Genomic DNA, 25,992 nt, shown 5'->3' with positions numbered 1-25,992 from the left:
CCACCTTCCAGTCACTACCACACACGTCTCTAGACACGGGCTCTCTGAGTTCCAGCCCCAATGGCCACAGATAAGCTCTCTGAATGTGCGTGCTCCTTTACACCACAAGGCTTATGTTCTTGCTGCCTGCTATGCCTCCATCCCTCCATTCTCAGATTAATTTTCTCAGGGAAATCATCCCTGACCCCAACCACCCTCACTCCGAACTCCAACTAGGTCAAATCCCCTCATGATATTCTCTTATGGCATCACGTACTTGTATTTATAATTACAAGGCAATTTTATGATTATTACCTGTAATATAAGAATGTAGGCGCAAAAAGGGTAGGAACTCTGACTGATCTGGCTACCACTGTATCCTTCAGCATATCATCTAGTGCATACCAGGTCTCAAATATTTGGTAAATGAATAAAAAAATGTAAAAAAATTCATCAATGTTAAATGAATGAATGTTTATTGATCCATATTTTATATTAGACTATAAGTTCTGTGAGGGCAGGAGCTCTATCTTGTTTAACATTGAACCTCTTCCATGTAGCATGGTACTTAACACATAGATCATTGATGACTATGATCAATTAAATAAATAAATAAATTTGAATAAATACATGAAGAAAAGCAAATATGAAAGTAGAATTAACATTTTCTAAATGCCTAATAAGTGACAGATACTGATGATTTCCATACATTTAATATCACAATCCTTAAAAAAAGATTTTAATATCCCTGTTACAACAGAGGAAGGTAGGGCTTAGAAACATTAATTAATATACTTACATTTTATAAAATTTGATTTCAAATTTCTGTTCCACCAGAGATTGCATTCTATCAAGAAGAAGAAAACATTTCTCTAAGTCAAGATAATTACCTGTACCACAGAAACAGATGGGTGGAGTTCGTTGCACTCTGCTTTGTTTTTACAACTGCTAGCCCAGATGGAATAGGTCTAAAACAAAAATAAATATATGAATCAGTTCACAAAAACAATTATGCCTTAAAGAGGTAGCATTCTCAGAAAATTTTAAACAGTTTTATTAATTAATAACATTATACTTCATCATATTTAAAAAACTTTAGCCAAAACTTCCCCAAGGTTGGCTCATTACTTGTTTTGGTGTTTCAACTGCCCAAACATAAGAAAGCAGCAGAAGGGGCATAGGTCTTTGCTTTCCTGGACATAGTGACCATAAGGCAGGGATAGCTCTACATGCTGAACACCTTGTTATAACTTTTAAAATTCCTATTTCACTAAGCTTTTAGTTCTTTTCCATACTTCTAATAACTTGTATATGTATTCAGTTCAGATTTATGTTCAATTTAGAAAATATAGAGAAAAATAATTTTTAAAGATTTTATTTATTAAAAATAATTGATTAGTTTCTGGTCAAGATGGCAGAGTAAGTAAATGCTGTGCTCACCTCCTCTGACAACCACCTCAAAATTACAACTGAACTACAGAACAAGCATCATTGAGAATCCCCTGAAGTCTAGCTAAACAGAAGCCCTACAACTAAGGACATACAGAAGAAGCCATGTTAAGACTGGTAGGAGGGGCAGAGATGCGAAACAGGCTGGTCCCACACCCATGTCTGACTACTAAAAATCCAGAGGGATATCTTGGCTGCAGCAGTTGCCCCTAAGAAGCGAGGGGTCCCAGCCCCACACCAGGTTCCCCAGCCCAGGGTTCCAGTGCAGGGAAAAGAAGTCCCCATAACTTCCGGTTGTGAAAACCAATAAGGATTGTAGCTGAATGAGAGGGAGGGCAGCTGGAGTCCCAGAAGGTCCTCCTACAGGGCCCACGCACAGATTTACTCACTAATGGACTCTCTTACTCTGAGCTCAGCACTGGGGTAGCAGCTTGAAAAGCACCAGGGACATACAGGGAGGAACTGAATTGTCTGGCTTCAGGAAAAGGGCTGGAGGGGCAGTTTTCTTCCAGTCAGAAGTGATGGCAGAAGCCACTGTTCCTTTGTTCAGCTCTTCCCCCACCCAGCTGCACGCACAGGTGGGCGCCATATCTGATTTCCGTTAACCTAGCTAACACTGTTCTCCTCATCCCACCCAATCTGTGGGCCCACCCAAACTGCTTCCAGTGTTTTTACCATACAAACAACCTGCCTTGGCTCATGCTGTGGACTTTCCTAAAATCTCTCAAAGATTCACAAACCCCAAACAAGCAGTATCTGGCCTCGGTGTGTCCTGTACCTCTTGCAAAGCAGCCTCAAGCCTGGCACTAGCAGCAGCCAGCCTCAGTTCACAGCTTAGCCTCTCCCAGGTACCTCCAAGCCCAGCACAAATGGCAGCCATCTACACATCATTTTGTAGCTCATACCAAGTGGCCCAAGGCAGGGCACAGGCAGCGGCTGACCTTGGCCTGCACCAGAGCCACTCCCAGAGGCCCTAGAACTAACACACCCAGTGGGCAGACTCAGCAGGCACCAGAGCCCCGCTAAAACAAATCCTTCTCTATAGGGTCAGGCCCTGCACAGCACGTCCTCCACTGCAGTCACAGCCAGTCCTCACAATCAGTCATCCTGAGGGTTAATCCTGCCCACTGCTGTGCCAAAAGCATCAAGTCTCAACTATAACACGAGGTCACACACAATGCATACAAGGGACACACCTGGAGCAACAGCTCAAGTCAACAGGGAGACTAGGTAAGAAAACAAGACCCTTACATATGCCGCCTACAAGAGACTTCAGATTGAAAGACACACATGGACTGAAAGTAAAGGGATGGAAAAAGATACTTCATGAAAATGGAAACAGAAAAAAAAGTTGGGGTAGCCATATTTATACCAGACAAAACAGACTTTAAAACAAAGGCTGTAACAAGAGACAAAGAAAGACCCAGTAATTCCACTTCTGGGTATTTAGCTGAAGAAACCCAAAACAATACTTTGAAAAGAAATATGCATCCATCTGTTCACTGCAGTATTATTTACAACAGCCAAGATATAGAAGCAACCTAATTATCCATCAATAGACGACTGGATAAAGAAGAGATGGTATATATTTTCAATGGACTATTACTCAGCGATAAAAGAAGAATGAAACTTTGCCTTCTGCAACATGGATGGATGTAGAGGCTACTGTGCTGAGGGAAAAGAAAACAAATACCATATGATTTTACTTATATGTGGAATCGAAAAAACAAAATAAACAAACAAACAAAAGAGGAACAAACCCATAGATACAGAGGATAGTCTGATGATTGCCAGAAGGGAGAAGCATTGGGGGATAGGTGAAAAAGGGGAGGGAATTAAGAAGTATAAATGGGTAGTTACAAAATAGTTAATGGGGATGTGAAACACAGTATAGGGAACATAGTCAATAATATTGTAATAACTATATATGGTGCCAGATGCGTACTGGATTTATCAGGGTGATCATAAGTTACATAAATGTATAATCACTATATTGTACACCTGAAACTAATATAATATTGTAGGCCAACTGTAATTGAAAAATAAAATATTATTAAAAAAATAAATGATTAAATTCCTATCTCTTAAAGTTAATTTTCTATGCAATTTAGGATGTTGGAAAATTAGAAGATTACATTTTGAAACTTACCAAGAAAGAAACTACTGAAATGAACAACAGAACATTTGAAATTTTGTTTGAAAAAAGAGGTTCACCCTTTCCTTCAGAAAGTACTTGACGCTTCTGTAAAGCCAGATAAATGAAAGCAAATAACATTCCATGAAAGACTACCTGAAAAATAAGAGAGAAAATTTGTTTTAAACAGCTACTTTCCAATAAATAGCAAAAAAAAACCCAACAACTGGTAAATGAGAAAAATATGTATAAAAGTGAGTCGGTTAGGAGGTTAAAGATTCAGAGTTTCTAGGGCTTAAACTTCAAGAGTAAAATTTCAAGTGATGAAACAAAGCCCATGATTGTTACAAACTATCAGCAATAGATGAGCAAACATCTCTCCTAACAATATGAGATAAGCTGGTTCATTTGAGCAGTTTCAGCAGCAAGTGAAGAAATAAAGACAATTTAAAAGTAATAAAAAAAACTATTCTGAAGACACATAATAACATTTAAATGTACTCAACCAAGACAAAACATTTTATATTGGTACTTTCAATCAAATCAAACAACAGTAACACCACCAAGATCACACTTTTAAAAAGAGGATATGCACATAATAAGAGTGAAAAAAACATGGCAGATCAGAACACACAGAAGCTTTCTTTTTTAAATAAAGACTTAACGTGCACTACCATGTCATAGTAGACTGCTCTAATGAGAAAGTTGAGAATTTAAAATTATTTGATGTCAAGACTTCAACGAAGCTTTTTATTCATACGTGGCTTTGAAACACAATACAGTTCAGTGGAAAGTGCATAGGCATTGGAAGCCAGAAATGGCGCAGAATAGGCATTAAGGAAATATTTGTAGCATAGGGAATAAAATCAATAACGTGGTAATAACACTGTATAGAGCTAGGTGGGTACGGCTGAATAACTATGATGTACACCTGAAACTAATATAATATTGTATGTCAGCTGTGTTTTAATAAAAGAAAAACATCTTTTTTAAAGAAGTAAATGGGAACGTATTACTATTAAAAAAAAATAAAGAAAACATTTTGTTAAGTGAAAGATGGAAGGAAAAGGGAAAGGGGGGGCGGGTAATACATTTATTGTCTATTATTTTCCAAATGCTAGATGTTTTATATATGTTGGCCAACTGAATCTTAACTATCCTTCAAGATTAAATTCATGGCATCATCCATGACACTGCTCTCTCTTCTCTGCACACTTCTACCTCCAAATGCATAGTGCAAAGTTCAGCACCCGATTGTAAATCGTAATCTTGGTTTTAAGCTAGATTATAAGGCTTAGAAGCCTGGAGGTAAGTTGGCTTTCCCTAATATACCCCTCACAACACCAACACTAGAGCATATATTGGGTCTCAATAAATATTGTGTTGAATGGTTGAAGCATATACATGAAGAATCACCTATAAGTCAAAATTATGACTCACACAAAGGCCACTTTATAGACAACATTTTTACAGTACTTTCCTGCTGATATACATATATTGCATACCCTTTCTCTGCTATAAAAATAGGAGGGAGGCAGGACTGTTCTGGTTTATGAAATCAACATGTTTCCTTATTCTAAAACTAAATGAAAATAGATTTAAGATTTCCAAATAATTTTAAAAAGTATAATTAGAAATGGCAAAAGATCACAAGGTAAATACATACGTAACGGTCTAACCTCCATCTGAACCACCATTCATATACATTCCCTTTCAGTTCAAAACATTTGGACAATGGCCAAAGAGAAAAGATCTTCTCAAATGCACCCTGAGAAAAGGAATCCAGAAAATAAATTATGATAGTACTAGTCAAGACTTGCTTTGCAATTCATTATACATTGTAGTTTTCTAAAGTTACGATTATATAAGCATCACTCACAATTTTCAGATTCTATTTATTTCATTTATCACTTCATTTGGAAAAAATTATTTTACTAATGGCTAATAAAGACGACTTAAAACTTTTTTGTTAACTTAAACTTTCACTGCACACGAAAGGCTACTGAGACTGAAAAATCTTTCAAAAGCTGGTAATTGGACAATTATTCCATTAAAATTTTTAAATCTAGTATACAAAACAGCTATTTACTGATGAAACACAAAAATACAAAAAGGCTTCAGCCAATATGGTATCAATAACCTACAGAATGATGGTGATGGTTAAAATATAGCTTTTCTTTCTCTAAACGTCCTTAATATTCTATAATTAACCATTTGAGTTAAAAGAATTCTCTGAATTTAGTCACCTTACTCAACCACACTCAAATGCCATTACTAGCTTTTGCAACAAAGTTTACAGTTTTATTCTGGTCAAATTAGTGAATTGTAACCTGACAGCCTGAAAAATCTGAAAATGAAGAGGCAGAAGTCTTGGGTACATGCCTGCACATTAATGAAGTCTTTCAAAGAATAGAACAAAAACCTCAATTTCCAGACTAAAGAATGCGACAAACTCTATTAAGAACAGCTCCATTGTTAGACCTAACGTTACAGCATAAAAAAATGTAACATCACAATTTTTAAAAAGGCTAATAAAAATCAAAGAAAAAATATGAAAGCAGTATTATATTTTAAGTAATGCTGAATCCTTATGTCAGAAGAACTTTATTATTTTAATGAAATGTAATATTCTCCTTTTAATGACAGAATTTAAAATGCTTATAGCTTATTAAAAATAGGTTCTATCTATGCTCCAGAATATTAAGGATGATTTTTAACAAGATTTGCAATATAAAGTACTTACATATCATATATATATACACACACACAAAATATAGAAATATTTGATTATATATATATAAGACACAAGACCTTATATATCACATATATATGATGTATTTATAATTTACAACTATTTCTGATTAAAAATTTGTTTCTAATGTGATCATTAAATAAGTATTTACTGAGCACCCATTTTGTGAAAGACACTGGCTATACTGGGCTATGTACATTTTCTCTTTCCCAGTGGTCAACACTCATCCAAAACAGCGGAAACCTTCTTGGTCCCACTCTTGAACCTCTGATCCAATTTCCTTTCTCTCTCTCAGTTGTACCAGAGTGTTGGGAACTTTAACGAATGACTGTTAAGTAGCTGTTGTAATTACCTGGCACTTCTTCATATATTTGCCTATTGTTTCCTTATTATTTTATATATCTCCTGCAAAAACCCTTGGAGGTCAGGCAGAAATATAAATGCTTTATTTCTTAGTATGAAAATAAGTATGAAAGCCTACAAAATAAGCAATAAAAACCCCAAACCCCAGCTTTATAGAATTACACACACACACACACACACACACACACACACACACACGCACGCCAACTGCTTATATAACATCTGCACGTGAATCAGCAGGTACAAGACAGAGAGTGTTAGAGACAAGAGCAACCTAACATACCACAACTATAGGCATTCAAATTAAAATACTTTGTTATAAATATCATACTGCCCAAATGATACGTCTGCCTGATGGGCTGACCAGCAGGTAGCAGTCTGCCATCCTGCTAACCTAGCTGAGAAATCTCAACCATCATAATAGGAGGATAAAAGGTTAGAGATAAGAAAATGATCAACATTTTTATTAAATTAAACATACTACATATATATAAACCTTTTTGCTCCTAAGTTGGTTTTATTAACTGCCAAAATTTCACTCTATGCAGTCAAGGAAAAATCAAGTAACACTTTGATGCAATGAATAATGCACAAACCAAGTTGCAAATTCTGTCAAGAGAATTTTGATTTCCACTCAGAATAGTGTCTTATAAGAGGCATTCAATAAACGTTTGATTGATCAAACTCAAGAAAATGGATTCCGAACAAGTGCCAGAGGAAGAGCTTTAAATTGCTCTTACAACAAATACAGTGGTAACAAAAGTAGATAGGTCTCAAAGGAACTACACTGTGTACTCAACTACAGAGTGACACTTTTATTACAGTCATTAAAAAATGAAGCTAAAAAAAAAGCTCTGACGCTTCTCACATACTTTAATAGACTTGAACTTTAAAATAAAATAGAACAAAATATAAACTAAAAAGACTGTACAAACCTGAGAATATGCCAAAAAACATATACATAACAGCAAGAAGGCTAGTTTCAACAGTAAGCCAAAATGCCAGAAACAATTTCCTAAGAGAGAAAACATTTAATTTACTAAGAAATGTACATTTACATACGAAAACATTAAATAATCTCTATTTAACATATTAAGACCCTGCATAGTTCTTAAAATAATTTACAGCTGCTTAGAGGATACAAAAAAAATATATCTAAGTAGTATAAATTACAAGTAGGATAAAAAGGAAAAAAAATTGAAAAAGATGGAGGGTCCTTGCTAGGAATGAAGCTACAACAAACACCTGATACCTTATATACCTGCTGTTCATCCACTATAAATATATTTGAAAATATCTCCTGGATTCAATTATACCTATTCATTATTGAAAGTTACAACAAAATTTGGAACAATTTGTTCAGTGTAATTTTAATAAACACTCATGTTGAATATAACTTTGGTAAAACAGCTTAAATACTGAAGTTCTAAAGAGAGAGCTTAAGAACTCCCTAATGGACTAGGATTGAACCATAAGATATAGTTTTCACATATGTATGTTTTAAGTAATTTGTTCACAGTTTATACATATTGATTATTCATTTGATTAATGTGGTGGGTTTGTGTCAAAGAATTAAACTACAGAAGCTGTCCAAAGGACACTAGTGGACTTTATTAAAGGCTGCAACTCAACTCCTTCCTGAAAAATTATTTGATATCATAATGGAAGTGAACAGAAAATATTTTTTGATATACAATATTTAATTGAAAGAGTTAAGTTAAATATATTATTAAAAATAAAAATTTTTATTGTTCCAGAAAGGGCAAGTTTTTATTTTAATGACATGATCTTAAGGGGGAAAAGCGTTAAGACAAATGACTTTGGCCTCACTTTGAACATCACCAGTAACTGTTTAAGTGAGATTTGAAGATGACAACCTTTTGGACTCTTAGGTTTCTTTCTTGGTAAAACAAGGTTAATAATAACAACGGTTTAAAGAGTTGTCTAGAAGATAAATTATATTAGTGCTTTTTAAACTTGTTTGACATAAAGAACCTTTTGCAAATGAATGTGTATTCAAAATCTCAATATATATATAAGAAATCAAATAAAGCCAAGTTGTCAAGATTAAAGTGGGATGTAGGGAACTGAGTCCTATTTGGCTTTCCCTTCTCTCTTCTAGCTCTCTCCATCCGGCTCTGGACAAGACAGTTCGAAACAGTTGCATTAGCTAATAGGTAAAATGGCTTTGAAAAATTTAATTTAAAAAACATGGAAAACACATAATATAGATACAAACTATTATTCTGCACTGTTAAATGCTACTAGCTGTAACATTTTAGAAATAGAAGAACAAACTTTCAAAATGTCAATACTACACATAAATTTAAACTGTCTACATGTCTCAAAAAAAACAATAGCCTTTAGCAACTAAAAAAAAAAAAAAATTAGCACATTGAAAGAATATATTAACATTAGTAAGAGAGTATATTTACCATTTGCTTTTTTTTGGATTATTTGAGGCCACAGTGCTAAAGTAACATATATGACCATGAACCATACAGTGACCAAGGGAACAAAGTAATAGAATTGATAAGGCCGATCCATTACTATACATAACACCACTACCAGGAAATTGAGACGAAATAACACCTATTAAAAAGAGAAGAAAATGGTTTTCATTCCAGATATTCATGAAGAGTAAAGGCAGATTCTTTCTGACAGTGTATAAACATTTAAAACTAAAATAATAACTACGAGTATATCTTACTAATTCCTAAAATTATATTTGTTCTACGATCACTGTAAAGAGTTGAATATAAAATATTTAAACATGATTATATTAACGAAATCCCAGCAAAGCACCAGCCTGCGCTGTCCTCTGGCTACAACTGCCATCTTGTTAAATATAGGGAAAGAATCATAAACCTCTTTCTTAGGGCTACAGTTTATAAGCTGAGATTAGATTATCTCAAGAAAAGGTGTCTATTTCATCTCTATTTGATGTTGATTTACCCCATTTGGGATGAAATTGAGAGTTCTCATAGATACAAAATAATATTACGCAAATTAGAAAGTATCTTGGGGACTTTTGTAAGTTACTCCGACTGTGTGATGTCATTCAAAGACTAAAAAACGTGAGCAGATAGATATTAGAGCTGCACCACTTGCTATGCAACCATAGGCAAATTATTTAACCTCTCTGGGCCTCAGTGACCTCCTCTGTACACATGAAGATCACAAATCAGGATTGTAATGAGAGGTAAATAAAATAATGTTCAGGAATTGCCCAGCACAAGGTAGAAATTTAATAAATATTAATCCTCTTCTTAGAGAGAGAAAACAGCATATTATAACCATCCCAGGCAACTGTACATGTCTACGAAACTAAAGTGAATCAGCAATGTTGTCCCCTACGTACTAGTGCTTTTATTATACATTAATCTCACTTACATTTTCTCTTCCCTCAGTAGTAAATTATTTATCTCGAATTATTAACCATAGAACACAGAAATAACACAACTTTAAAGTGCTATCTCATAAATTCAAATTATTCATTAAAATAACTATATATATGTATATATATATTTTTCTCAACAATTAGGCACAAACGCATGCTGAAATGAAAAACAGAAAAAGAAAATAAATGAATGCATTCCTACCTGACATACTCTATGGATTCCAAAGTCTCCTTTGATCCAAAAGTATGAGAAATGTCCATACCCCGTCTGAAACAGATATGCAGCGACCAGAACCCGAATGTGCATGTACACGGGCAAAAACTGTTGACAAAATATATGTTTGTAAAATACACACCGGCACTAACCATACCTTGAATTCTCATAACCAGTACATTTAACCAAGATAATGGATCACATTGCCATTTGGCATTAGCTCAATAAAAAGATTTATTCTCAAAAGTTAGGCATCATAGCAGGGGTTAAAAAAATGTAGAAATCAGATAGACCTAGATTCAAATTCTGGTTCTGTCACTTATTAGCTATGTGACTTTGTCTGAGTTTTCTAAACTGCAAAACGATACTATCACTTCTTTCCTCAAGTGAGGAATGAATGAGTTAATAAATATAAAGCACTTTGTACATTTCATTCAGTTAGAATTAAACCTGTGATATCTATAATAATTAATCACCATATACGCTGAATACCAAGTTTACTCTGGATTTCACATTTTCCCAGTGAGAAAAAAAAAAACGAAACAAAAATCCTACACTTTTGGCCCCTTTAAGTTGACTTTAGACTTGTAAATAAAATTGTCACATGACTAATTACATTTAATTGTTTAGCAAAAAATACATATTTAAAAAGCATATGCAAAGATAATTTAGAAATATTATTTCCTTCTCACTCTGATTTTATAAAACAATTTTATTTTACATTCCTACATAAATGTTTCCTTATGACCAAGACCCTTAGAATCACTTACCATAGTTTTTCAGAGCATCACATCTTCACTTCTAAGTTGAATTAAATACAACATTTCTAGTATGTATTTTATGGAGTCACTGGAAATATTATCTCATTTACAAGTCCTAAGTATCATAACCTTAGAACACTGTCATTTCACTTGTCCACCAAGCAATGGTCCTTTTGGTGCAAATTCATGATCTACACAACATAACTAGCGCACTGTTTTTAAAAATGATCTTTAAAAGTCTTGTTAAGTAACATTCAACTCTTGCAATGATAAGGCCATTCTTTTAAGGATAATTACTAAGTTGATGTAAAAATTTTTTTGGCTTCTATTTTATGGACTAATGTGACCACCTTTGTAATTATCCAGCATTAACACTGCTTATGGCCACTTTAGTTAATGTGCTTCCCCAAGTGATGCTCTGTAAGATAAAATACAATAATTAAGCAGACACCTTAACTAGACTTTCTAAGGCCTTGAATGTATGCATTTTTTTGCATATATTCTTGAATGCATCCTTGAACGTTTTCCTTTTCTTAGGGTTAATAATAGTTTTTCTTGGAAGGAAGAAAACCCTGAATTTATAATAATTCATAAATTCTTTAACACAGCCTCCACTCTAGTCAAACTGTTAGATTCTCTGTCTCCTAAACTGGTCCTCCTGTGCTTCCCTGTCACCTCTCCCTTGTTTACCTGTTTACTATACCCTGAAATGTTCTTCTCCCAACCACATTTTGTTTATTCAAATCCTATTCTTCTTTAGAGCCCTGTTCAAAATTTCCAGTCTTTACTCTCAGATGAAAGTCATTTCTCCTTCCTCTGAGTTATTACAGTACCAACTATCTATATATCAGAGTTTTTATTTATTGTTCCTCATCATTAGTTTTTAAATGTTTATCTCATCATTAGATCAGAAATTTTCAATGAGGGTATAACATATTAGAATACAGCAATGAAGGTGGGAAATGTACTACTGAAATAACCTCAGGAGTTATCGAATTTATCTAAACTTGTGCCCTTACTTCATTCTTAAATGTACTCTAATATGCTCCCTTTGAGGATGTGAACACTAATAGTATCAGAAAACAAATTCCCAAGACAATGCATTCCATTTTCAGAAGGTCATTGACTGCTATAAATTTACTTTTCATGAAAAGTTGAAATCTAACTCTATAAAACTACCAACTTCAGCCCTCTAGGACAGTACTATGCAATAGAAATAAAATGCGAGCCACACAGTAAATTTTTAATATGGCTACCAGAACATTTAAAAAGTTAAAAGAAATAAGTGAAACTAATTTTAATAAATATATTTTACTTAACTCAATATAGCTAATATATTATCATTCGAACATGTAATGAGGTGTTTTATTGTCTTTTTTAAATACTAAGTTTTTCAACTTAGTATGTTTACTGTAATTACTCATACTTAATCTGGTTTGTATTTCACTTTATGTAGTACAGCACATCTCAATTCTGATAAAGCTCTGTTGGAAGTGCTCAATAACCACCTGTGGCTACTGGCTACCATAACTGAGAGCCGTATGCACAGGCTTAATCACTTTTACATCTAAGAGTGCTACAATTATTTAAAAACAGGTTTTAAATCTAGGCTAACCATTCCCAATTACTTTAACCACTGTCCATAAAACATGCTTTCAAGTCCCTTCAAAATTGAGGCTGGGCCTACAAAATTGGCATTTGGTTATTACCTTTAAACAGGAAAAACAATTTATTTAAATTGAATTAAACACTATCACAGTGAATTGCCAAGTTTGTGCCAATGTTGGATGATTTCAATAATTCTCCCAAATTTTTATTTTAAGATAGCTTAAACCAACAAAAAGTTGCAAGAATAGTATAATGGACACCTATATATATTATGCTGAACCATTTAAAAGTATGTTTCAGACTACATGACATCATCCCTAAATATTTTAGCAAGTATTTCCTAAGAAGAGAAAATAGTTTCTTACCTGACCATATTATCATTATCATACCCAAGGAATTTATGTAACAGTATCTACCATACAATCCATATTCAAATTTCCCTGATTGTCCCAGTAATGTCCTTTATGGTTTAAGAAAATGTTTTTTTGTTTTTATTTAGGAAATTGAATCAATGACCACACATTGCATTTAGCTGTCATTCCTCTTTAATCTTTTAATTTAAACTGTTTTTCTTTTTGTCTTTCATGAGCTAAGTGCTATTTACATGAAAAACTCAGTATTAAAAATATATTTAAATTCCAACTTCAGTAGAATTAGTAGCTAGGCTGACTTCTGGTTCTGTTCTTTTTCTAGTCTCACAAATTATTCCATCAAGACCTTTCATTCAGGTCCCTTTATAAAACTAATTTACAAACTCTCAAAGGAAAAACCCACAATGGAACATGAAACCATCTACTATATATAACTACTTTGCTATACTTTCCATGTTAAATCCATAGTATTTCAGTCATATTAGATATAAATTATGTTTTAAAAGAATGTGTATACCAGCAATTGCAATCTGCCAGACCATCTGTACTATTTTAATAATTCTCTGTGATTTTTGACACAGTTTCTATTTTAGTATAAAAACACGGCACAACTAAAGTTTGACGTATTTTACTCAAAATAAAAAACATTAAGATTAGGTAATTAAAATAATCGTGACAGTTAAAAAGACATTTTAATGAAGATGATCTCTCAAATATCCAAGAATCAAGTCCCAAAATACGTTAGAGCCCATGCTAATAATGCTTTGCTGATGTAGATACAGGTAACTTTTAACCACAAAATCCGGTAGTATAAAAGAACAAGGATATGTTAATTAATCATAACAAATGATCTGTTAATGAAAAGTATGTCCTTCCAGAACAGGGATTTTTTTAAATTGTAATTGAGGATATATTGGGTGTAGTCTAAGATGTATTAGAATGCTAGCTTAGCAAATGATTATACTAGAATGCCAAATTGCCTGCATCCTTTTATGATCCAAATCCTTTCTGAAATCACTGAATTGAGAACTTAATCTGCCATTAATTCTTTCTGTCTGATTTTTTTTTACAGTAGCATTACCCTTTAATATGTCAGCAATTAATTATGTCTCTAAGTGGTATTTTCTTAAAACAACCCCCCCAAATTAATTTAATCTTTATTCATACGTCAGAGATATTTCTAGGATTCAATATGCATCTCTACTCACTTTTGGGAGAATCTGCCACATTTATTCTACAAACTCTGAACTGGGCTTTATAAACTAAATTTTACTATCTTCATCTCTCCTTGACTCGGATCTCTTTTACTGTCTTTGCTCTTCCAAAGCTACTTGAATTCATTAGGTCCCTTTCAGTCACAGGAAATTTCACTGCTGCCACAAATACACATATCATAGTCATATAATTTCAGTAAAAAATATACTTAATTCCTTTGCTTTTTGCTTTTCAAACAATCCATAAAATCACCAACAATTTTTCAAAATAATAGAGGCTTAATGAAGATTAACATTACTTTCAAATTGTTAGAGATATCGGAAAATCCCAGTATTATTTGCCTTCTTAACTGCTGCTATGAAAATTTAAAAACTCTTCTTTCTGGGCAACACTTCTCTGTCATCTCAATTTATCATTGATTCTGTTTGAATACTGTTTAAAGTCATGTGCTTTATATAAGCAAATAAAACAGTTCAGTAGTTCCCAAATTATAAATGAGTTTCTTAAATTTTTACGATGTATTTGATGGAAATCAGTTTGTATCATCACTATAAAAGCTTATGTGTAAAGTGGTTATCAGATACCTAGGTTCACCCTCAAAAGCTGTTTTAATTGTAATGTGGCTGAAGTGTTACAACTCTGACTACATTGCTTCTACCCTTGCTAAAGACAAGGTGTTCCCAGACCATGAGGATCCTAAGTCTTTTAAGACACACAGGGAGAAGGAAAAAATGATTTTTTTCAGGTACAGAAGGCACTGGGTGAGCAAAGGAAGGGTCCTCCAACTTATGGAGAAGGTAATACTTTGAAAATATGGCACATCCTACCTGGTCTACAATGGCAGTCCATCAGTATTTGAGTTCTCTGAACACTGGGGCAAGAGAGTTCTAAGCTTTTTAAACGTTAAAAGTTTAAAAATATTTGGTCAAACTTCCTAAAATATGGTGAAGGGTAGAATGTAAAATAATCATCTAATTTGATTTCTTTTCATAGTAACTTGCCTATTCTAAATCCTTTGCAATTAAGTGTCATCTACAAAGATTCTTAGTAACTTTAAATTAGTTGTTCAACAGGATTATATGAAATAATATCCTTAGATTACCAGCTGTTTGTACTATATTAAAATTAAGGACAAGTAAATACAAATAAATTATTGCCTTAGCTTTAAAAAAAGATTTATTTTGTTTTTAAAACTATGCATTCTCAAAGAGTCAGGTGGTAGGAGAAGAATGGGAAAGCAAAAACATTGGGCTAGAAATAAGAGGTGTCTCTAAATGGTAGAGGTTATAAAACACAAAAAAGTTGGTGTCCTTAAAGTAATATTAAAGTGATGTTATTTCCTATATAATCTTAACTTCAAAATACTTACTGTACTTGCTCCAGAGATATGATAAATCAAAATCACAAGTTGCATCCATCCTTTCCATTCATCTGTTTGTTCTCTATTTAATACCTTAGTCTGTGTAAAGAACCAAAATCTATTTTAAAATTCTCCATGAAGCTATTATTTGGACAGTATATATTAAGTATGTTAAAATTGTTCTTATGGGATGTAAAGTTAATGCTTTTGTCAAAAGATCCTTGGGGGTAAAACCAGTGAAAGACTGTTGTCATTTTATTTCTTGATAAAAGATATAATAAAACTATTTAAAATATAACATAAATTTGAAAACTAATATAAACTAAAAGATTTTATGTTTTATGTTATATTAAGATTACATTTAAACTATGACATGTTTATAAATGAAAAAAATGACATTTTATAATTTTCATTAAGAAAATCAGGATTTCAGTTAGGAAAGATCTTACAGGTCTCTTATACTCTATTGCTAAAAAAAAAGAAAAGAAAAGAAAGCTCTATTATTATAGTTTATTTTCCCTAGGATATTCTCACTGGAGATGAAGAACTGATTAATCATCCTCATATGAGTTATTTCTTACAATAGAATTTATTAATGCAAATAAATCATTCCTTATAAAGGAGTTACACTAATATTCTGAGCAATTACAGCAATGCTAAAATAGGAAATTCAGAATATTGTAAATAGTGACCACATTATGTAAGTTCTAATTTGTGTGTATATATGTCGGACGGATAAATATATAAATATAAAATGTTGGTGCACATAAGCATTTATTAACATAATTATACTTTTTTACTTTATAAAAGATAATAGTAACTCATGTTGGAAGACTATTATAAAATTGGGAGCCCCTCTACTTTCTCCATCCCCGTGCAGGCACAATAACACTAAGCCATGACATCTTTTCATAGGTCATTATTTTCCAACTTTTCAACAATCTTCACCAGACTCTTTGAACTTCCTCAAAATTGTTTCAAAAAAGCAACAGAGTCCACTTAGTAAAGTACAACCACAATATTCCTTTGTCCTCTTCTATATACATGCATGTATATTCTGGCATGATATTTTTTTAAATCTAGAGTTTGTAATGAGATAAGAAAGATAAAATGAGCTAAAAAAGAAAATGACTCTTACCTCTTTAGTATTTTCATTGTAAAATACTCCCAAAACCAAGATGTAGATAATTGGAATAAAGAAAGTTGAATGTGTATAAAATTTGTTTTCCTTCATAAACAGATTTGCACGGTCACACATATAGAAATAAGCCATAATCAGGCCAAGTTTGCAAAAAGACTGTAAAAGTATTTCTAATTGAGACACAGGGATATTGATAATATTTTTCTTTCCCTCTCCACTTTCCAAATCAGTACATGACTTATTCTTCCGATGAGTGTTACGATGTATTACATAAAAAATTAAATATCCAATAATAGATATAGTGAAAAAGCAAGCAGCGAGCTTCTGTATGAGAGTAAGAGGAGGCCGAGGTTGACAACAGGAACCATCTACAGGCTTCAAAATCTTATTGCAATACACGTTCATGAGAATCATTGCACTCTGTGAACAAATCAAGTTATTTGGTTATTATCTTGTCAGGAATGCATTTTGCATTAGATTTTCTCCTGTGAATACTACCGACTTTTCAGCACTGAAACCAAAATGCTTTTTATTTTTTGCTACATTTCCCAAACGCTCATGCAAATAATGGTATTCCTTCAATCTGTAATAGCTAGTTTGGGGCTTTTCGAACTTCTTGGGCTATGATCTATAGTGAAAAATTCATTTTATAATATAACCCAGACACATATATAGGAAACAATGCCTATCCTACTACCTGAAATACACGCTCACATTTTTCTGTTCTATTCCCTATATATTTTTAAATATTCATTTCATGGCTTCTAGTGGTTCGTGGCCTTCAGTTAAAAAAATACTGAGAGATGTCAAAGACCAAAGAATTTTAATTAGCAGACTTTTAATACAGAAGATACCAGGATACTTTAGAGTCCCAGTCCTTAGATGTGAAAAAAGAAAACAAATGTAAAATAACTGCCACAAAAAATAACACTTAGCTAATAATATTTGTAATATGCCTTTTATTTGGTGTACAGTTTATGAACTATTTAGGATTCTACAGTTTTAAGATTTCTGATGTTAAGTAAAATGTGGAATTTTCAACATGGTTTCATTATAATAAAAATATTCTAGGCAAACTGTCAAGATTCTATCTAGTTGAAGGTTCAGTCAAATCGACTTTTATAAAAACTTTGTAGTCTGGGCATCTTTGGAACTCTAAGATGATTGTATTATTTAAGCATAAACATTCAAAGTGCTCAACCTTTTAGAAAACCTCATCCTTTTAGCCCTGAGACTTCAGGAGGTTCTGTGCCTGGCACTCTTGCAGATACTGCTACAAACTGCCTCCCAAGGTTCTTAACTACTAGTTCCGGGAGGTTCTTAACTACTAGTTCCGGGAGGTTCTTAACTACTAGTTCCGGGAGGTTCTTAAAGTAGTTCAAGAACCATGTGTGTAGATCCACAAACATGCATTTTTCTGTATGAGAGGAACAAAACCACTGCTTCATATCAAACACTTAAGGTTATGCAATCCTCAAAAAAAGTTAAGAAATCACTGCTTTATAAGAAAACAACAATTCTAAATAATATCTATTTGTACTATGTGTGAAAATTCATAATTATGCAGCTCTCTTTCATACTTAAACTAACATCCCTTTCCATCTGTTAATATGGATTTTTTTTCAGTATTTATTATGTATCTTGAATAATGTTTAGGGTATAAGAACTATAAAGAAATAATCAAAATTATTCTACATATTAAAAAATGTGCTCTTCACAGAAGCTTAAATTTTAAGGTTAAAGGTAAGAACATAAAACAGTTGTTTTCAAACATGAAAACTTATAAACTTCTTATGAGACAAGGCATATTAAGAACTAGCACTCAATAAATGAAGTTTCATTTCCTCCTTTCCATAACTTCTTTCTCTCTTAGAGTATATTAAAACTCTCACATATATTCAGCTCAGTAATGAAAGCAAACTTATTTCTAGATGTATGTTTAGGTAGAATAATTACAAGTAATCAGGATTGCAATGAAATAAATTAACATTTATAGTGAGTTACAGCTATGACCATTGTCATAGATACTCTAGTCTCTACTGACAGACACAAGAATTCTTACAGTTTCTCTGCTTGATTCTGGAAGATGTAAGCCATCCAAAGATTCCATGATGGTTTCTTGAGCAATTAATTTGGAAACACTGAACATCTTAACATTTGATTTAGAATTTCTCGTGCTACTATTCAAAATACTGACTGCAGCTTCGTTGTAGGCATCTATCTTCTCATTCGTGATCATTTTCCTGTTTTCACTTAATAGATCTTCATAAACAGGATCTGCACATGAAACACATTAGTAAAAACACATTAAAAAAAATCCCTATTGGTAGAAATTGTGGTCATACAACTTAGTTGACTGCATTTCATCTTTTGTTGTTAAAGTTCAGAGGATTCCAACCACCTAATAATTCACTTTTAAATAAAGCTGGCCAAGATTTGCAATAGATTTCCTATCTTATATTCAATTTTTGAATCAATCAATATCTCCCGTAGACTTAACTTGTATCCCACCTCTCTTACGTACACAACTTTCAGGAAACATTTTTATGTTCCAGTATGCCTTCAAAGTTTAAAATTTTTGGATGTTGGCTTATACTGGGTAAGGCAATTTAAAACTGGATTGTAGGAGACTGCCTGATTAAGAATAGCAGCCAATCTTTTTTTCCTCCTGTCACTGTTTAATTTTGCAAACTTTGTTCACACAATTAAGAGGTGATATTGAGGATCAAGGTCTCTTATCATTTATCATAAACAATTTAAATTTAACTTTTTCTCATTTTAGTAAGAGAAAGGTTAACAATGAGTCTGTAAATAGAGATTGTGGAACAAATTATCACCAGCGCTTTTATTTCTCTCAACTTGACATTCAACTTGGAAATAATCATGAGTTGCTGACAAATAACTTGAATTGCTAAAGAATCCAAGGCATTTCATATTGTGCTAGGCATTAAGTAATAGACATTCAATAAACTCCTGAAATGAGTCGATCTAATGTCAACTTTCTCTTTAAGAATTTCATTACCAGGCATAACCTTGATGGTATGAATTTAAATATATTCTGTCAATTCCAAAGAATATTTACTTTCAAATGAATCTAACATTATGAAATAGACTTAATAATTTTTTCCTATATTTCCCAATCACAATAAATATACTTTGTAAAAAACAAATAATCAGAAGGAAGTATCTCATTTGTTTTAAGAATGTATTCTGCAGCCATTCTGTCTGCTGGGGTTCCTCGGAGGATATTTTTATTTATTTATTATTTATTTTTTACATATTATATATATTAATCTGTTCCTTAAGTTCAAAAAGGGAAAGAAAATAACTCAAATTTATTCTAATTTTGCAAACCTTATTTCAAAATTTATTCTCATAAAGCGGTAATTTTGCTTCTTGAAATAGAAGATAATAAAAATCCATGCCTCAAAATAAATACAAAATGACATTTTTTCATTACTCATTCCTTACCTTGTAAGACCCAATAAACATCACTAGTCTTCGCCAATTTTTCTAAAAGTGGTGCTATGGAGGTAATGTTCGTTTTATACTGGGAAAGCGCTTCGTTGCTGCCATTATGAATCTTGATAGACCACTAAGACGAAGTAAAAATTACGCATTAATTCAGCATCTATCACAGAAAACTTAAAGTATGTAATTTATTGTAACAAAGATTATTATTTAAGATAATTCCCATTTTTATTCAATGCTAGAATTATGGTCAAATTATTTCATGAAATATACAAAGGCAGTTAGAAACAGCTGATAAAAAATTAGAGTTTCAATATATAATGTTCAAGAAGAATATAATTTTAGATATAAAATAATATTGACATTTAACAACTAATTTCCTAAGATCATTCAGAACTTTTTATTAAAATCCATCAGTCTCATTAATTATAATAGAAATAGGAATTGAAATATAAGTACAATCAAGAATTCTATTTAACGTAAGTTAATTTTTGCTTAGCATGTCTTTAAATATGAAACAAAAGTCATTATGTAAGAATACAGATAATAACTTACTGTGGCAGCTCCTGCTACAATCACATGGGGCTTTGCAACAGAATCCTAAAGAAAGAAAAATCTTTATAATAGTGTTTTATCCAGTTGAGGGAATTAATATAAGTAACATCACTTAATTTTTTCCCTTAAATTTCAGGTCTTCTTCCTTCTAAATGTGTTTTAATTTTCTAGAGTTCCTTACTGGATTCTTATTATAACAAGATGGACAACCAATGCCTAAAAAAACCTTACATGGTTATATGGTTAGTCACGATGGCATGAGGCTCGTATGGTTAATTCTTTGGTGTTCTTTACAAAAACTGCAAAAACCAAAAACCACTATGGAAATCTAATATGGCCTAATATTATTCTGAATTCTGAGTAAACTGCCTAAGAGTAAAACACTAGTATATTATGTCGGCCAATTTAAAAGTATTCATAAAATATACAGTTTATATTAAATAAAATGTAAGGTCAGTGCCCTAAAGAAACATAATCTTTTGGGAAAGCTAAGTCCAGTATGTATTGAACAAAATAAACTGATAGTTATTATAGACTACAATGTGGGGGAAAATAAGAAGCAACTTGGTCGAAATCCTCCTCAAATGCCAATTGTACTCAGAATGGTTTATAGCTGAAGCTTGACAGAGACAAAGCTACAAGTTAAGTTTTCTCACTCCTGAGTTCAATGTACCTTCCACAACATAGAAGACTTGACATTACAATCATGTGCACAAGAAACAATTAAAACTAAGAAATTAGAAAAACATTAGACCCATATGTAAAATTAAAATGAGTTATTATCTTATTATAAAAGTCATCAGTACTTTTACAGAAAGCTATAAAAGCAGAGAAAAATAACAAAATTAACCTATTTCCCTTCAGAGATATTCCCATTTCCAGTATAGCACCCTTAACCAACCTTTCTGAGTCTGTACCCTTGTTTTATAAGATATATATAATATCTTCCTGCCTATCTCACGAGTAGCAAGAATCTATATTAAAATGAGTTAATTTAAGAGAAAGTACAAAGTGCTTCATTTGACACTGTTATTTTAGTGAAAGTTTTTCCTCATCCCTAGGTGGCTCCGTCTCTTCCTTCTTCACAGTGCTTATCCCAAATAGTTTCATTATAGAGGTCCCTCTTGGCTGCCTCCTCCCTCGCCACAGCAAGTCTAATTCTTCTCAAATTTCAAAGAGAAAATAGAATTCATCTAGCTTGTGTGCTCTTGCCTTCCCTTCCTTCCTCCATTCTTACAACTTCATCCATATGTTCTCCCAGACTATCTTCCTCTGACAAGTGAATAAAGAAAATATGTCCCTATTCCTCTTAATGGCTAACCCTTTATGTCTATATCCCCTCCGTATTTTACTTTCAGGGGTTATATCCATTAGCTCCTTAAACTCTCATATTATCAGTGTCAACTGCCTTCTCCACTCTTCTTCCCACAATCTACAAAGTGTTAAATCATTTTTATCCTCAAAAATATTCCTTTAACCTTGTCTCACTCTCAAATTCTTCCCCCTCACACCTTTAGCCAACAGGTTACTTGGAAGAGCATTCTGCCTTCACTATGCTAGTTTCTTTCTCTCTCATTTATGCCTCAATTTATCACATTCTGATTTTGGGCTTCAGTCCATTAAAACTGCTCTTAGAATGAACTCTGGATTGCCAAGTCGTATAGCTTCATTCTACCCTATCTAGGTCCTACAGTGACACTACTGACTATTCACTTTTTAAAACTCTTTCCTTCCCTGTGTTACCTGACAGCTATTCTTCTCCTACTTTTTCCTCTTACCACTTTTACCGCCCCTTCTTAGAATCTTTTGGATAGTTCCATTCCTCAACTCTCTTCTTTATTCTCTAAACTCTCTGCCTATTCCATTTTTCCACTCAAGCAACTTCAAATATGACCGCACTCCATACCAAGACTCCCCAAATCCATCTAAGTAGCTCAGACTTCTTAATGACTACCATTCACCTACGGATTTAAATCTAAATTGTTGGTTTCTTCACAATTTAGTCTCATTTCCTACTACTACCGCACTATATCACATCATTCTCCGGTTTAAAACTTTCAATGGTTCTCCACTACCCTCAAGATAAATTCAACCCAATATCCTTACTTTTAGAAAACACATCCTGAATATTAAGAAGTAATCAGAAAATGGATAAAGTAAATCTACACCCCATCAAATATAGCTTAGGACATTATTCATAAACTAGTGTCTGCTTACCTCATCTCTATTCAACGCTCTCCCAAAATAAAGCACACAATATTAAAAATCAAAACTAACAGAAATAAAGGAGCACTTTGAATTCTAGCTCCAGTAACATTAAAACCTCTGGTGATTCCCTGAATAGGCTATATACTTTTATCTTTGGCATCTTTGCATATGTTATTTCCTGTGCACGGGAAAACCCTTCTTTCTCACTCCAAACCCTCGCCTTTAAGGTCACATTATCTGAAAATTAGTTTTGAAAACTTTAAAAATTACATTTCGTGCCTATCCTCTGTAATGCTGTTGTACCTTATAATTCCCTTATTTTTGGCACTACATTGCTACCTTAATTACCTATATCTGCCACTCATCCAGAAGCTCTTTGAGGAGAGGAATTCTATTTTAGTTAACGTGGATATTAACAGTTAACAGTGTCTAGATTTGTAAATATCTGTTGAATAACAGTTGAGTCGGCTAAATTCAACTCTGCTTGTATGCCTTTAGATTTCTATAGGTTATATGATTATACGAGTCATCTTTTTGACCTATAGTTCTTTGGAAATATCTGCTCTCTAAAGCTTTCTTAGATTATCACCTACATTCTAACCAACTCCCATCCTAAGTGCCTCTATCCATGGTGCTTTCATAGTCCTTTGTGCTCAATCTATTGTTACCCTTCATCTCAGCATATCATCATTCATCAGAAAATCACTGTCACTTAGTGTGGAAATTCTACAAGGGCTGAGGATGGGGCTAATTCCCAGCCACATTCATAATATCAAGCACAAAGCTAGCAATAGTACATAAATAAAAATATGGATCTTTGTATTCTCAGGCTAGCAGCTTACTATGGAAACAGTAAAAAAAAAATAATCAATACATATATACTCTTTGAATAAATAAAACCAATCAACTAATCAATCTTAGGTAATTACATGACCATCTACCTAAATAAGTTAAATCTTTCCTTTCTCCCAATAACCTTAAGGAGTTTTACAACAGAATCTAATGCTCCAAAAACTAGCTCAGCAAATTATAAGAACTGAAAACCTGGATATAAAACATATCTCCAAGGTAGTAAATAACAAAGGTTTTCTTTAAACTTGCAGGACTTATAAATTATACTGTACTGATGTTTATCAATTTCTACTACATGAATGGATATAAATTCAGGTCTAGCACAAATACAAAACCTATGTTTAAATTACTTGAAAGTACATATAACATTAGTGTATATTTCCAGACATTTAAAAATATATAAATAAAAAACAAAACACAATTATGTAAGACTCCAATTTACCAGAAAATTGAGTTCTAGAAATTGTATGTCTATTTTCTTTGAAAACTTAAATAAATTTTCTAAAGGAAACAAAGTTAGAAATGTTGACCAGGTTCCCACCAGATCTTACAAAAGCTTATTTGGTGTATGAAGTGGTTGCAGTACTAAACATTTACTGTAAAAAGATGCAAAGAAAAATACCACTGTAGCACAAGTAATCAAGCAAAACAAGGTCAAAAGAATTGAATATTGTCTTATCCATCCCAAATGTAAATCCTTCTGGAAAACAATACACATTTAATTAAAGGACAGATGAGGCACTATGGAGACTACCACGGAAATTCTAAAGTGGTCTTGTGGAAACTTAGGGGTTTTCTGATCTTAATAGCATGCTTGCCTTTATATGTGATTTATCTCTGAACGTTATGAGCCAAAACATACCAGTCTCAACTTTTGGGTCACAAATATAATGATAAAAGGGAAAGAAAACAGGCTATTAAAAAAAAGTTTCCTTAAGTAGCTGGGCATGAGTGTCAAGCACAAAGTGACAAAACGCTCAAGAGAATGTGTGTTGTGCTAGAAAGATTACTTGGGCTTGAATTAACTGAGCTACAGCAGTAACAGAAAATTTTAAGTCTGGAAAGTGTGGGATAAGCACAATCGCCTTAGGGTTAGAAGGGTGATAGCAGAGATACTGGATCAGAATACTTTCACTTCTCAGTAAAGTGATAGAATCAATTCAGCACAGCTTAGTTGCTATCAAAAAGGTATGAAATACAGAAGTGGGACAGGTGAGGAAGGGGAGAAAAACAATGGATGTTGAAGAGCTTCTACAATTTGGTTGCATAAAACCAGAAAGTCCTATATTTTCAAATACAGACCTCAGTCCACACCTTGATACACTGTTTCATAGAACCATTAACTTCTGGATGCCACAGAAAATCCTAAGAGAAATGTAAGAAAAGAAAAAGTCAAAGAAACTGTTAAACCTACCTTTCAAAGTAAACATTAATATATATCTTACTGTACTTAAAAGTAAAACACCACCTGTCTATAACATCATCATCTACCATCTCAATTTGGCAAGACATTCTGCCTTTTCTCCTGCCACCTCCCCCCTTGCTCTAAGTACCCTTTGGGTTCTCCTGTAGCTCCGGGAATGTTCTACGTGCTCCTTTTTCTCCAGCACTTTGCACATACTCTTCCTTCTACCAAAAATGTTCATAAACTCTTCCACTGCTCTTACTAATCTCTGAGGCTTCAATTAAAACATCATTTCCTCAATGAGGAAATCTACTTTTAGTTTCTTGATCTGGAGCTTCCTAATGCTCCATTCCTTTTTGCCATCCTTACCACACATGCATTTATTTGTATGTAGAAAACTAGAATGACTTGCAAGCTCCATTAGGGGTGGGATATTTTTGTCTTGATTCCCACTGTATTCGCAATATCTAGGAGAAGTCACTGTTGACTGGGAATTCAGAAAATTCACATATATTCTTTTATGGACATTAATCCTGAACACATACTGGTTTCAAATTAATGTACAGGATTATTTTTTCCTGGATAAAAGTCGAGACCAAATTTTCTGTTTTATTCCACAAAATGGTGTACACAAACATTTATTCAATTATTTTACTATTCTTATCCACTATCAATACACTGAAATATATTTAGCATGTACAAAGCATTAGCCGATCTGCAAATAAATTATTAGCCAATAAATATAGTTTCGACA

General features: G+C 33.0%; 1 protein-coding gene across 1 annotated transcript in view; it reads right to left on the bottom strand.

Moving 5' to 3' along the window:
• The window catches only part of CASD1 (CAS1 domain containing 1), a 48,074-nt gene that overhangs the window by 6,045 nt on the left and 16,037 nt on the right, over window positions 1-25,992 (bottom strand). Inside the window, exons 5-16 of the mRNA XM_019729718.2 lie at window positions 25,136-25,198; window positions 20,774-20,818; window positions 20,219-20,342; window positions 18,810-19,024; window positions 16,745-17,167; window positions 15,616-15,705; window positions 10,280-10,399; window positions 9,113-9,269; window positions 7,613-7,692; window positions 5,229-5,330; window positions 3,578-3,718; window positions 870-947 (exon numbers count right to left, since the gene is read on the bottom strand). Coding sequence (XP_019585277.2) covers window positions 870-947; window positions 3,578-3,718; window positions 5,229-5,330; window positions 7,613-7,692; window positions 9,113-9,269; window positions 10,280-10,399; window positions 15,616-15,705; window positions 16,745-17,167; window positions 18,810-19,024; window positions 20,219-20,342; window positions 20,774-20,818; window positions 25,136-25,198 — 1,638 coding nt within the window. The remainder of the gene's footprint in view (window positions 1-869; window positions 948-3,577; window positions 3,719-5,228; window positions 5,331-7,612; window positions 7,693-9,112; window positions 9,270-10,279; window positions 10,400-15,615; window positions 15,706-16,744; window positions 17,168-18,809; window positions 19,025-20,218; window positions 20,343-20,773; window positions 20,819-25,135; window positions 25,199-25,992) is intronic.

The sequence above is a fragment of the Rhinolophus sinicus genome, linkage group LG09, assembly GCF_036562045.2.
Source record: "Rhinolophus sinicus isolate RSC01 linkage group LG09, ASM3656204v1, whole genome shotgun sequence".
In the NCBI taxonomy this organism is placed as follows: Eukaryota; Metazoa; Chordata; class Mammalia; order Chiroptera; family Rhinolophidae; genus Rhinolophus; species Rhinolophus sinicus.
Note: the sequence above shows the minus strand (reverse complement) of the source record. Positions and strands in the feature narration are given on the sequence as shown.